General features: G+C 46.8%; 1 protein-coding gene across 1 annotated transcript in view; it reads right to left on the reverse strand.

The window, feature by feature from the left end:
• Nucleotides 1-12,327, reverse strand: part of LOC106809184 — a gene marked incomplete in the record, with an annotated part of 29,508 nt that overhangs the window by 1,485 nt on the left and 15,696 nt on the right. Inside the window, 3 exon segments of the mRNA XM_014812176.1 lie at nt 10,620-10,763; nt 10,974-11,107; nt 11,334-11,427. Coding sequence (XP_014667662.1) covers nt 10,620-10,763; nt 10,974-11,107; nt 11,334-11,427 — 372 coding nt within the window.

Raw genomic sequence — 12,327 nt, forward strand, 5'->3', positions numbered from 1 at the left:
ATAAGAACTACGCGAAGACACGAGAATTTGCTTAAACTGTATGCGCATGTGAGCTACTTTTCATCAACTGTTCCCTAGTGCGAACATATAATGATGGGAGCTAACAGATCTCTGCCAAATCATTCTGGAGTCTGATGATGGCTGACCCTGGATTCTCTGAGGCACGAGTTGGCGCTGTTCCCAGATATTCAAGTGGTACCGGGAAGACTTCGGAAGTCCCGAATGAAGAGGTGAGTAGAATGTATGTCTTGGAATGTGCCACAATGCAGCATTTGTAGAATATTTTTGGATACTTTCTGTCAGGCTCGAACTGCAACTGTATGGTAACTTGTTGTAACCACATATATATGCATCTTAGTGGGTCATTGGTGGTTGTGTTGTGTCGTTGTGTCATTAGTGTCATGGTGGTTTGTCATGGTGGTTGTGTACGTGTCGTTGTGTCATTAGTCGTCAATGGTGGTTGTGTCGTGTCGTTGTGTCATTAGTGTCATGGTGGTTGTGTCGTGTCGTTGTGTCATTAGTGTCGTGGTGGTTGTGTCGTGTCGTTGTGTCATTAGTGTCATGGTGGTTGTGTCGTGTTCATGTGTGTCATTAGTGTCGTGGTGGTTGTGCTTCGTGTCGTGTGTCATTAGCGTCATGGTGGTTGTGTCGTGTCGTTGTGTCATTTGTGTCGTGGTGTTGTGTGTCGTGTCGTTGTGTCATTAGTTGTCATGGTGGTTGTGTCGTGTCGTTGTGTCATTTAGTGTCAATGGTAGTTGTGTTGTGTCGTTGTGTCATTTGTGTCGTGGTGGTTGTGTCGTGTTCGTTGTGATCATTGTGTCGGCATGGTGGTTGTGTGCGTGTCGTTGTGTTCTTAGTGTCACTGGTTCTTAGTGTCCGTGTCTTTGTGTCATTAGTGTCATGGGGTTTGTCGTCGTGTCGTTGTGTCATTAGTGTCATGGTGGTTGTTGTCGTGTCGTTGTGTTCACTTCAGTGTCGTGGTGGTCTGTGTCGATTGTCGTTGTAGTCATTTAGGTCCATGGTGGTTGATAGTTCCGTGTCGTCTGTGTCATTAGTGTCATGGTGTTTGGTGTCGTGTCGTTGTGTCATTACTAGTGTCATGGTGGTTGCTGTCGTGTCGTTGTGTCATTAGTTTGTTGGTTGTTTCGTCGTGTGCGTTGTGTCATTGAGTGTCTGCGTAGTTGTGTCGTGTCGTTGTGTCATTTGTGTCGGTGGTGGTTCGTGTCGTGTCGTTGTGTTATTATGTCATGGTGGTTGTGTCGTGTCGCGTTGTGTCATTATGTGTCATGGTGGTTGGTGTCGTGTCCGTTGTGTCATTAGTGTCGTGGTGGTTGTGTCGTGTCCGTTGTGTTCATTAGTGTCATGGTGGTTGTGTCGTGTCGTTGTGTCATTAGTGTCCGTGGTGTTGTGTCCGTGTCGTTGTGTCATTAGTGTCATGGTAGGTTGTAGTTTTGTGTCGTTGCTGTCATTAGTGTCTTGGTTCTTGTGTCGTGTGGTTGTGTTGTATGGGGCGCCAAGTGTCATGTACTGATTTTCGTTACGCAATCAATTGATTTCGTACGAAATCAAGTCTATACAAAGTGATTTCCGTTACGAAATCAGTCTACAAAATAATTCTCGGTTACGAAATCAAGTCTATACAAAGTAATTTCGTTACGAAATCAGTCTACAAAGTAATTCGTTTAGCGAAATCCAACTACCTGCGAGTCATTTTGTTAGAAATTAGCTACTGGCGGGTCGATTTCGTTTACGAAATCATGCTACATTGGGCGCGCCGGCGCGCCAAATGTCGGCATGACTTGATTTTCGTTAGCAGTAATCATCTTGATGTTTTCCCCCCCCCCCCACGAATATCAAGTCTACAAATGTGATTTTCGTTAGCGGAAAATCAACTACTTGAGAGTTGATTTCGTGACGAAAGTCAGCTACTGCGAGTCATTTCGGGACGAAATCAGCTAGCTGCGAGTCATTTCGTACGAAATCATGCTAGCCCTTGCGCGGCCGCACGCGCAAATGTCCGCATGACTAGATTTCGTTACGAAATGCAGCTACTGCATATCGAATGATTTTCGTACGAAATCATGCGATTTTCGTTATGAATCATGCTACAACTGGCGTGTGGGGGCCAAGGTCGATGACTGATTTCGTTATGAAAATCATTGGATTCGTAAGCTAAATCAAGTCATGCAAGTGATTTCCGTTACAAAATCAAGTCTACAGAAGTAAATTTGCGGTACGAATGCAACTACTGAAGAGTTGATTTCGTGACGAATCAGCTACTGCATCGACTGAATTTTTCGTTCGCGAATAATCATGCTACACTTGGCATGTGGGCGGCAAAGTGTCGCATGACTGTTGATTCAGTTAGCGAATCAAGTCTACAAATTAATCACTGTGAATATTATGGCGTTATTATTATTTATTATATTGCGTAATATTGGCGGGAAAAATAGTTAAAGATGGATAAAGATTAGAAAATGAAAAAATATGGCATACATGGGGGCGTGGCGTGCAATGGATGTGGGCCTAGACTGGTACGCGCGGTCCGCACTTCTCGACTTAAGTTACCGATGGCTTTAGTTAGTCCATCGAGTAATCAAGTTGGGAGCGAGTAACCAGTCCAGGGTGTGGATGCGGAATTGTAGGAAACCGGAACGGGGTTGTTCTATATTCAGGCACGGTACAGGAGATAATTGCAGTATTTTGTCACGTGGTTTGTGTTATATACGCAATCAGATTGTAATCGCGTGCTCGTGACGTCAACTTCCAGCTGTAAAATCGCACAAGCGATCTTATGTGCAGAGGTGTGAATCAATGGTGAGTGGTGAAGAAGGAGGACGGAGAGAAGGGCTGGTGAGAAGGAGGAGGGGGAGAAGCTGGTGGAGAATGAGGAAGGGGAGAAGGGAGACGGTGGGAGAAGGAGGAGGGGAGAAGCTGTGGAGAAGGAGGAGGGGAGAAGCTGGTGGAGAATGAAGGAGGGGAGAAGGGAGAAGCTGTGGAGAAGGAGAGGGGAGAAGATGAGGAGGAGGAAGGGGAAAAGGGAGAAAGTGTGGAGAAGAAGGAGGGGAGAAGCTGGTGGAGGAAGGAAGGGGAGAAGGAGGTGGTGAGAAGAGGAGGGAGAAGCTGGTGGAGAAGGAGGAGGAGAAGGTGGTGGAGGACGGGGGAGAAGCTAAGTGGAAGAAGGAGGGCGAGAAAGCTGGTGGATAGAAAAGGAGGAAGGGGAGAAGGGAAAAGGTTGGTGGAGAAGGAGGAGGGAGAAGCTGGTGGAGAACGAGGAGGGGGAGGAGAAGCTGGTGGAGATGAAGAAGTGGAGTAAGGGAGAAGCTGGTGGAGAAGGAGGAGGGAGAGAAGCATGGTAGAGAAGGAGAAAGGGGAGAAGGGAGTAAGGTGGTGGAGAAGGAGGAGGGGAGAAGCTGGTGGAGTCAGGAGAAGGGGAGAAGGGAGATAGGTGGTGGAGAAAGGAGGAGGGAGAAGCTTGGTGGAGAAGGAGGAGGAGGGATGAAGGGAGAAGGGTGGGCGAATTGCGTTAGCGAAAATCATGCGAGCACTTGGCGCCCCACAGCAGCCAAGTGTAGGCGCATGAATTTGGTAACGAATCAATTCGAGTTGAGTAGCTGATTTCGTAATGAAATCACTCGCGAGTAGTGTGATTTCGTACGAAATTACTTGTAGACCTTGATTTCGTAACGCAAATCACAGCTTTTGTAGACTTGATTCGTAACGAAATTCAGTCATGGCGACACTTGGCAGGCCAACTGCGCAAAGTGTAGTCATTGATTTTCGTAAACCGAAATAATTCGATTGCAGTAGCTGATTTCGTTACCGAATCACTCGGCAAGTTAGTTGATTTCGTAACGAAATTACTTTGTAGACCTTGATTTCGTAACGCAATGCACCTTTGTAGACTTGATTTCGTAACGAAGATCAGTCATGCGACACTTGGCGGCCCCACACGCACAAGTGTAGCCATGAGTTTCGTAAGCGAAATCGCATGATTTACGTAACCGAAATCATTGATTGGCAGTAGCTGATATTCGTAACAGAAATGTCCTCGCAGTAGTTGATTTCGTAACGAAATTATTTGTAGACTTGATTTCGTAACGAAATCACTTTTGTAGATTGATTTTGTACGAAATCAGGTCATGCGCGACACTTGGCGCCGGCACGCCACACCCAAGTGTAGGCATGATTTGTAAGGGCGAAATCGCAAGATTTTCGTAACGAAATCATTCGATTGGCAGTAGCTGATTTCCGTAACGAAATCAGTAATGGCGACATTTGCGGCGCGCGGCGGCGCCAAGTGTAGGCATGATTGATTTCGTTACGAAATCACTCGGCGAGTATCAGCTGATTTCGTAACGAAATAAGTCATCGCTAACACTTGGCGCGCCGGCGCTGATTTCGTCACAAGGCATCAACTCTCAGTAGTAGATTTGCGTAACGAAATCACTTTGTAAGACCTTGATTTGCGTTACGAAATCATGATTCTGTAACGAAATCAAGTCATGCGACATTTGCGCGCCGGCGATGCGCCCCAGTGTAAGCATATTATCGTAAAACGAAATGACGCGCGTACTGATGTTCGTAACGAAATGACTCGGCAGTAGTTGATTTCCGTAACGGAAATTACTTATTGTTAGAGCTTGATTGTTCGGTAACGAATCATTTGTAGACTGTGATTCGTTAGCGAAATCAGTCATGCGACACTTGGCGCCCCATAGTGTTGTGTTGTTGTGACATTAGTGTCGTGGTGGTTGTGTCGTGTCGTTGTGTCATTAGGTGTCGTGGTGGTTGTGTCGATGTCGTTGTGTCATTCGTGTCATGTGGTTGTGTCGTGTCGTTGTGTCATTAGTGTCAATGGTGGTTGTGTCGTGTCGCTTGTGTCATTTAGTGTCTTTGTTACTTGTGTCGTGGTGGCTTGTGTCGTGTGCGTTTGTGTCATTAGTGTTCATGGTGGTTGTGTCGTGTCTTGTGTCATTAGTGGTCATGGTGGTTGTGTTGTGTCGTTGTGTCATTAGTCGTCGTGTGGTTGTGTGTGTGCGTTGTGTCAATTAGTGTCATGGTGGTTGTGTCGTGGTCGTTTGTGTCATTAGTTCATGGTTAACTGTGTTTCGTGTCGTGTGTTCATTAGTGTCGTGGTGGTTTGTGGTCGTGGTCGTTGTGTCCTTTGTGTCGTGGTGGTTGTGTCGTGTCGTTGTGTGTCATTTAGTGGTTCCATCGGTGGTTGTGTCGTGTCTCGTTGTGTCATTAGTGTCATGGTGTTGTGTCGTGTCCGTTGTGTCATTAAGTGTCGTGGTGGTTGTGTCGTGTCGTTGTGGTCATTAGTGTCATGGTGTTGTGTCGTGTCGTTGTGTCATTAGTGTGCATGGTGGTTGTGTGCGTGTTCGTTGTGTCATTAGTGTCATGGTGGTTGTGTCGGTGTCGTTGTGTCATTAGTGTCATGGTGGTTGTGTCGTGATCGTTGTGATCATTAGTGTCGTGGTGGGTTGTGTCGTGTCGTTGTGTCATTAGTGTCATGGGGTTGTGTCATTAAGTGTCGTGGTGGTGTGTCCATTAGTGTCCATGGTGGTTGTGTCGTGTCGTTGTGTCCAGTTGTGGTGTGGGGTTGTGTCGTGTCCGTTTGTGTCATTAGTGTCATGGTGTTGTGTCGTGTCGTTGTGGGTCATTAGTGTCATGGTGGTTGTGTCGTGTCGTTGTGTCATTAGTGTCATGGTGGTTGTGTCGTGTCGTTGTGTCATTAGTGTCTTGGTTACTTGTGTCGTGGTGGTTGTGTCGTGTCGTTGTGTCATTAGTGTCATGGTGGTTGTGTTGCGTGGTGGTTGTGTCGTGTCGTTGTGTCATTAGTGTCATGGTGGTTGTGTCGTGTCGTTGTGTCGTTGTGTCATTAGTGTCATGGTGGTTGTGTCGTGTCGTTGTGTCATTAGTGTCGTGGTTGGTTGTGTCGTGTCCGTTGTGTCATTTAGTGTCATGGTGGTTGTGTCCGTGTCGTTGTGGTCCATTTGGTGTCGTGGTGGTTGTGTCTGTGGTCGTTGTGTCATTAAGTGTCATGGTGGTTGTGTCGTGTCGTTGTGGTCGCATTTAGTGTCATGGTGGTTGTGTCGTGTCGTTGCGTGCATTTTGTGTCGTGGTTGGTTGTCGTTGTGTCGTTGTGTCATTAGTGTCGTGGTGGTTGTGTCGTGTCATTGTGTCATTAGTGTCGTGGTGGTTGTGTCGTGTCGTGTGTCATTTAGTGTCATGGTGGTTTGTGTCAGTGTCGTTGTGTCATTAGTGTCATGGTGGTTTTTGTGTCGTGTCGTTGTGTCATTAGTGTCTTGGTTACTTGTGTCGTGTCGTTGTGTCATTAGTGTCGTGGTGGTTGTGTCGTGTCGTTGTGTCATTAGTGTCATGGTGGTTGTGTCGTGTCGTGTGGGTCATTAGTGTCATGGTATTGTGTCGTGTCGTTGGGTCTTAGTGGTCATGGTGGTTGTGTCGTGTCGTTGTGTCATTAGTGTCATGGTGGTTGTGTCGTGTCGTTGTGTCATTAGTGTCATGGTGGTTGTGTCGTGTCGTTGTGTCATTTGTGTCGTGGTGGTTGTGTCCGTGTTCGTTGTGTCATTAGTGGTCATGGTGGTTGTGTTCGTGTCGTTGTGTCATTAGTGTCGTGGTGGTTGTGTCGTGTCGTTGTGATTAGTGTCGTGGTGGTTGTGTCGTGTCGTTGTGGGTCATTAGTGTCTTGGTTATTGTGTCGTGTCGTTGTGTCATTAGTGTCGTGGTGGTTGTGTCGTGTCGTTGTGTCATTAGTGTCATGGTGGTTGTGTCGTGTCGTTGTGTCATTAGTGTCGTGGTGGTTGTGTCGTGTTCCGTTGTGTCACTTAGTGTCATGGTGGTTTGTGTCGTGTCGTTGTGTGCATTAGTGTCATGGTTATTGTGTCGTGTCGTTGTGTCAATTAGTGTCCAGTGGTGGTTTGTGTCGTGTCGTTGTGTCATTAGTGTCTTGGTTACTTGTGTCGTGGTGGTTGTGTCGTGTCGTTGTGTCATTAGTGTCATGGTGGTTGTGTCGTGTCGTTGTGTCGTTAGTGTCATGGTGGTTGTGTCGTGTCCGTTGTGTCAATTAGTGTCAATGGTGTTGTGTCGTGTCGTTGTTCATTTGTGTCGTGGTGGTTGGTGCGTGTCGTTGTGTCCATTAGTTGTGCTGGTGTTGTGTCGTGTCGTTGTGTCATTAGTGTCGTGGTGGGTTGTGTCGTGCGTTGATGTCATTAGTGGTCGTGGTGGTTGTGTCGTGTCGTTGTGTCATTAGTGTCAGTGGTGGTTGTGTCGTGTCAAGTGTGTCATAGTGTCTTGGTTACTTTGTGTCGTGTCGTTGTGTCATTAGTGTCGTGGTGGGTTGGTGTGCGTGTCGCTTGTGTCATTAGTGTCAGGGTGGTTGTGTCGCTGTCGTGTGTGTCATTAGATGTGCATGGTTGTTGTTGTCGTGTCCGTTGTTCATTAGTGTCATGGTGGTTTGTGTCCGTGTCGTTGGTCATTTGTGTCGATGGTGGTTTGTGTCGTGTCGTTGTGTCATTAAGTGTCATGGTGGTTTGTTGTCGTGTGCGTTGTGTCATTAGTCGTCATGGTGGTTTGTGTCGTGTCGTTGTGTCATTAGTGTCGTGGCTGGTTTGTGTCGGTGTCGTTGTGTCATTAGTGTCCATGGTGGTTTGTTGTCTGTGCGTTGTGTCCATTAGTGTCATGGTGGTTGTGTCGTGTCGTTGTGTCACATTTGTTGTCGTTTGGTTGTGTCGTGTCGTTGTTGAATTAGTGTCATGGTGGTTGTGTCGTGTCGTTGTGTCATTAGTGTCATGGTGGTTGTGTCGTGTCGTTGTGTCATTAGTGTCTTGGTTACTTGTCGTCGTGTCGTTCGTGTCCAATTAGTGTCTTGGTTACTTGTTGTTGTGGGTGGGTTGTGTCGTGTCGTTGTGTCATTAGTTCGTGGTGCGTTGTGTCGTGTCGTTGTGAACATTAGTGTCATGGTGGTTGTGTCGTGGTCGTTGTGTCATTAGTGTCATGGTGGGTTGTGTCGTGTCCGTTGTGTCGTTGTGTCATTAGTGTCATGGTGGTTGTGTCGTGTGCGTTGGTGTCATTAGTGTCATGGTGGTTGTGTCGTGTCGTTGTGTCATTAGTGTCATGGTTATTGTGTCGTGTCGTTGTGTCATTAGTGTCATGGTGGTTGTGTCGTGTCGTTGTGTCATTAGTGTCTTGGGTTACTTGTGTTGCGTGGTGGTTGTGTGCGTGTCGTTGTGTCATTAGTGTCCCCTGGTGGTTGTGTTGTGTCGTTGTGTCGTTAGTGTCATGGTGGTTTGTGTCATAGTGTCTTGGTTACTTGTGTCGTGGTGGTTGTGTCGTGTCGTTGTGTCATTAGTGTCTTGGTTACTTGTGTCGTGGTGGTTGTGTCGTGTCGTTGTGTCATTAGTGTCCTTGGTTACTGTGTCGTGTGCGTGTGTCATTAGTGTCTTGGTTACTTGTGTCGTGTCGTTGTGTCATTAGTGTCTTGGTTACTTGTGTCGTGTCGTTGTGTCATTAGTGTCATGGTGGTTGTGTCGTGTCGTTGCTGTCATTTAGTGTCATGGTGGTTGTGTCGTGTCGTTGTGTCATTAGTGTCTTGGTTACTTGTGTCGTGTCGTTGTGTCATTAGTGTCATGGTGGTTGTGTCGTGTCGATTTGTGTCATTTAGTGTCATGGTGGTTGTGTCGTGTCGTTGTGTATTAGTGTCATGGTGGTTGTGTCGTGTGTTGGTGTCATTCAGTGTCTCTGGTTACTTGTGTCGTGTCGTTGTGTCATTTTAGTGTCATGGTGGTTGTGTCGTGTGCGTTGTGGTCATTTGTGTCGTGGCTGGTTGTGTCGTGTCGTTGTGTCATTAGTGTCATGGTGGTTGTGTCCGTGTCGTTGTGTCATTAGTGTCATGGTGGGTTTTGTGTCGTGTCGTTGTGTCATTTGTGTCGTGGTGGTTGTGTCGTGTCGTTTGTGTCATTAGTGTCATGGTGGTTGGTGTCGCTGTCGTTCGTGTCATTAGTGTCGTGGTGTTGTGCTCGTGTCGTTTGTGTCATAGTTGTCATGGTGGTTTGTGTCGTGTCGTTGTGTGCATTAGTGTCATGGTGGTTCGTTGTCGTGTCGTTGTGGTCATTAGTGTCATTGGTGGTTTGTGCTCGATGTCGTTGTGTGCATTAGTGTCATGGTGGTTGTTTGTGGTCGTTAGTGTCATTATGTCTTGGTGTACTTGTGTTGTGGTGGTTGTGTCCGTTGTCGTTGTGATCATTAGGTGTCAGGTTGGTTGTGTCGTGTCGTTGTGTCATTAAGTGTCAATGGTGGTGTTGTGTCCGTGTCGTTGTGTCATTAGTGTCATGGTGGTTGTGTCGTGTCGTTGTGTCATTAGTGTCTTGGTTACTTGTGTCGTGTCGTTGTGTCATTAGTGTCTTGGTTACTTGTGTTCCATGGTGGTTGTGTCGTGATCGTTGATGTCATTAGTGTCATGGGTGGTTGTGTCGTGTCGTTTGTGTCATTAGTGTCATGGTGGTTGTTGTTTTGTGTGCGTTGTGTCATTGTGTCATGGTTACTTGTGTCGTGTCGTTGTGTCATTAGTGGTCTTGGTTACTTGTGTCGTGTTCGTCTGTGTCATTAGTGTCTTGGTTACTGTGTGTGCGTGGTGGTCTGTGTCGTGTCGTTTGTGTCATTAAGTGTCATGGTGGTTGTGTTGTGTCGTTGTGTCATTAGTGTCATGGTTACTTGTGTCGTGTCGTTGTGTCATTAGTGTCGTGGTGGTTGTGTCGTGTCGTTGTGTGCATTAGTGTCATGGTGGTTTGTGTGCGTGTCGTTGTGTCATTAGTGGTCATGGTGGCTTGTGTCGACCCCAGCCACTCTCACCCTGCACCCCAGCCACTCTCACCCTGTACCCCAGCCACTCTCACCCTGCACCCCAGCCACTCTCACCCTGCACCCCTGCCACTCTCACCCTGTATCTCTGCCACAGGTTATGCGGCGGCCCGACGGTGATGTTGGCGTGGATGACTAACGCGTTGTAGACGTTGATGAAGAAGGCAAGCTTCTCCTCGCGGCTGAGCGACGAGACATCGACGCGCTGAAGCTCACGCGTCAGATTCACGTACGACGCAAACTCCTCGCTCTCAGCGATGCCGTTGTAATCCACTGCCTGCGTGCAACGTGACATGTGATGTAGGCAACACAGGATGTAGGCAAAATGTGATGTAGACAACATATGACATAGGGAACAGGTGACGTAAACAATATGTGATAAAGGCAACACGTCACGTATATAGCAGGTAGCATAGGCAGCATGTGATGTAGGAAAAATGTGATGTAGGCAACATGTGACGTAGGCAACACGTGATGTAGGCAATATGTGATGTAGGCAACATGTGATGAGACACAACCACCATGACACTAATGACACAACGACACGACACAACCACCATGACACAACCACCATGACACTAATGACACAACGACACAACACAACCACCATGACACTAAGATGCATATATATGTGGTTACAACAAGTGTACCATACAGTTGCAGTCGAGCCTGACAGAAGTTATCAAAATATTCTACAAATGTGCATTGTGGCACATTCCAAGACATATTCTACTCACCTCTTCATTCGTACTTCCGAAGTCTTCCCGGTACCACTTGAATATCTGGGACAGCGCCAACTCGTGGCCAGAGACATCCAGGGTGCAGCCATCATCAGACTCCAGGAATGATTTGGCAGAGATCTGTAGCTCCTCATTTATGTTCTGCACAGGAACAGTTGATGAAAAGTAGCTCACATGCGATACAGGTTTAAGCAAATTCTCGTGTCTTCGCTAGTTTTGGTTTGCTTGGGAGTATTTTTGCCAAGAAGGGTTTTATTATTGATTGTTTCAGAAGTCGGACTATACAAGGAGCTCAAGAAATACAGATTTTAAATAGAGTCTGTCACGAGTGACACAGCAATCATGTCATACCTTCGCAGAATAGGTCTTGATTGGTGGACAGCTTTTTGCACCACAGACTAGTGCAAAGTGTATAAGTGGTTCAGGTGATTGCAATGCCACTTTTAGACGAGGATCAGACTTGCCAAATGGACGGAACAATTGGCCTAGAATAAAAAAAATTGTATGGTTAAATATAATTTGAAACATGCACAGCACAGATCATCACGATTTTCAAAGTAAACATAACCGTGAAATAATATTACATATTTTCTGCTAATACATACTTCTGATTGTACAAATTTATAGTCAATTTAATATTGTACCCAATAAATTACCTCGAAAAACTGATTAACTATAATAGAAGACAGTGTCATGTAAATGCGAGCTTACCAACTCCTTTTCTATTTGCTCTTAGTATTCCATTCTCGATGTCCTGTAAACTGTATGAAGCCCCTCCAATGATATAACTTATCGTGCTGAAAAACTAGTAAGCGAACATAGTATGAGTATTAACTGTATTATCACGAGTAAATATTCCAAAAATTTCGGATTATTTACTCCTGGTATTATGCATGCAAACATTGCAAGGTTAATAGCATGAGATGGTAATTCAATTGAACATAAGTCAGTTAGAGAAATTCATTTGCATCACCTGGCCTAGAACATTGACCAACCTCAGGACACTGTAACTGCAATATTCTACGAAAGTACTTTCCATTTTTCATTGGTAATAAAGGAATTATTAAACATATGTACTTCAGCCATCTGATCCACTCTTCTCTACCACTCTCATCTTGTAATAGTTGTACATTTGCTAATCTCACCTCATATGCCTGCAACTCGTACCCATACCACTCTCACCCTGCCTGCTGAATCATCCGGTCGAGCGCTGGTGGACGAACGGAGCAGGAGACGAAGGCTGGTGCGACGAAGCGAGGAGCGGCCGGAGAAGCTGCGTGAGAATGAGGAAGGCGGACGCAAGGTCCGAGAAGGTGGCCCCGGCAGAAGGACCGGACGGGCGAGAAGCTGGTGCGACGAAGCCGAGGAGGGGAGACACTCGGTGAGAATGACGGAAGGGGCGAGCAAGGGAGAAGCTGGTCGGGCAACGGCAGGCCAGGGGGAGAAGATGAAGGAGGAGGAAGGGGAGAAGGGAAAGTGTGGAGAAGAAGGAGGGGAGCCAAGCTCGGTGGGAAGGAGGAAGCGGGAGAAGGGAGTGGTGGAGAAATGAGGAAGGGAGAAGCTGGTGGAGAAGGGGAACAAGGGGAAAAAGCGGGGAAATAAAGAAAGGTCGGTGGACGGAGGGGGAGCAACTAGTGAAGAAGGAGGGGATGAAGCTGTGGAGAAGGAGGAAGAGGGAAGAAGGGAAAGGTGGTGGAGAAGGAGC

The sequence above is a fragment of the Priapulus caudatus genome, unplaced genomic scaffold, assembly GCF_000485595.1.
Source record: "Priapulus caudatus unplaced genomic scaffold, Priapulus_caudatus-5.0.1 Scaffold334, whole genome shotgun sequence".
Lineage (NCBI taxonomy): Eukaryota > Metazoa > Priapulida > Priapulimorpha > Priapulimorphida > Priapulidae > Priapulus > Priapulus caudatus.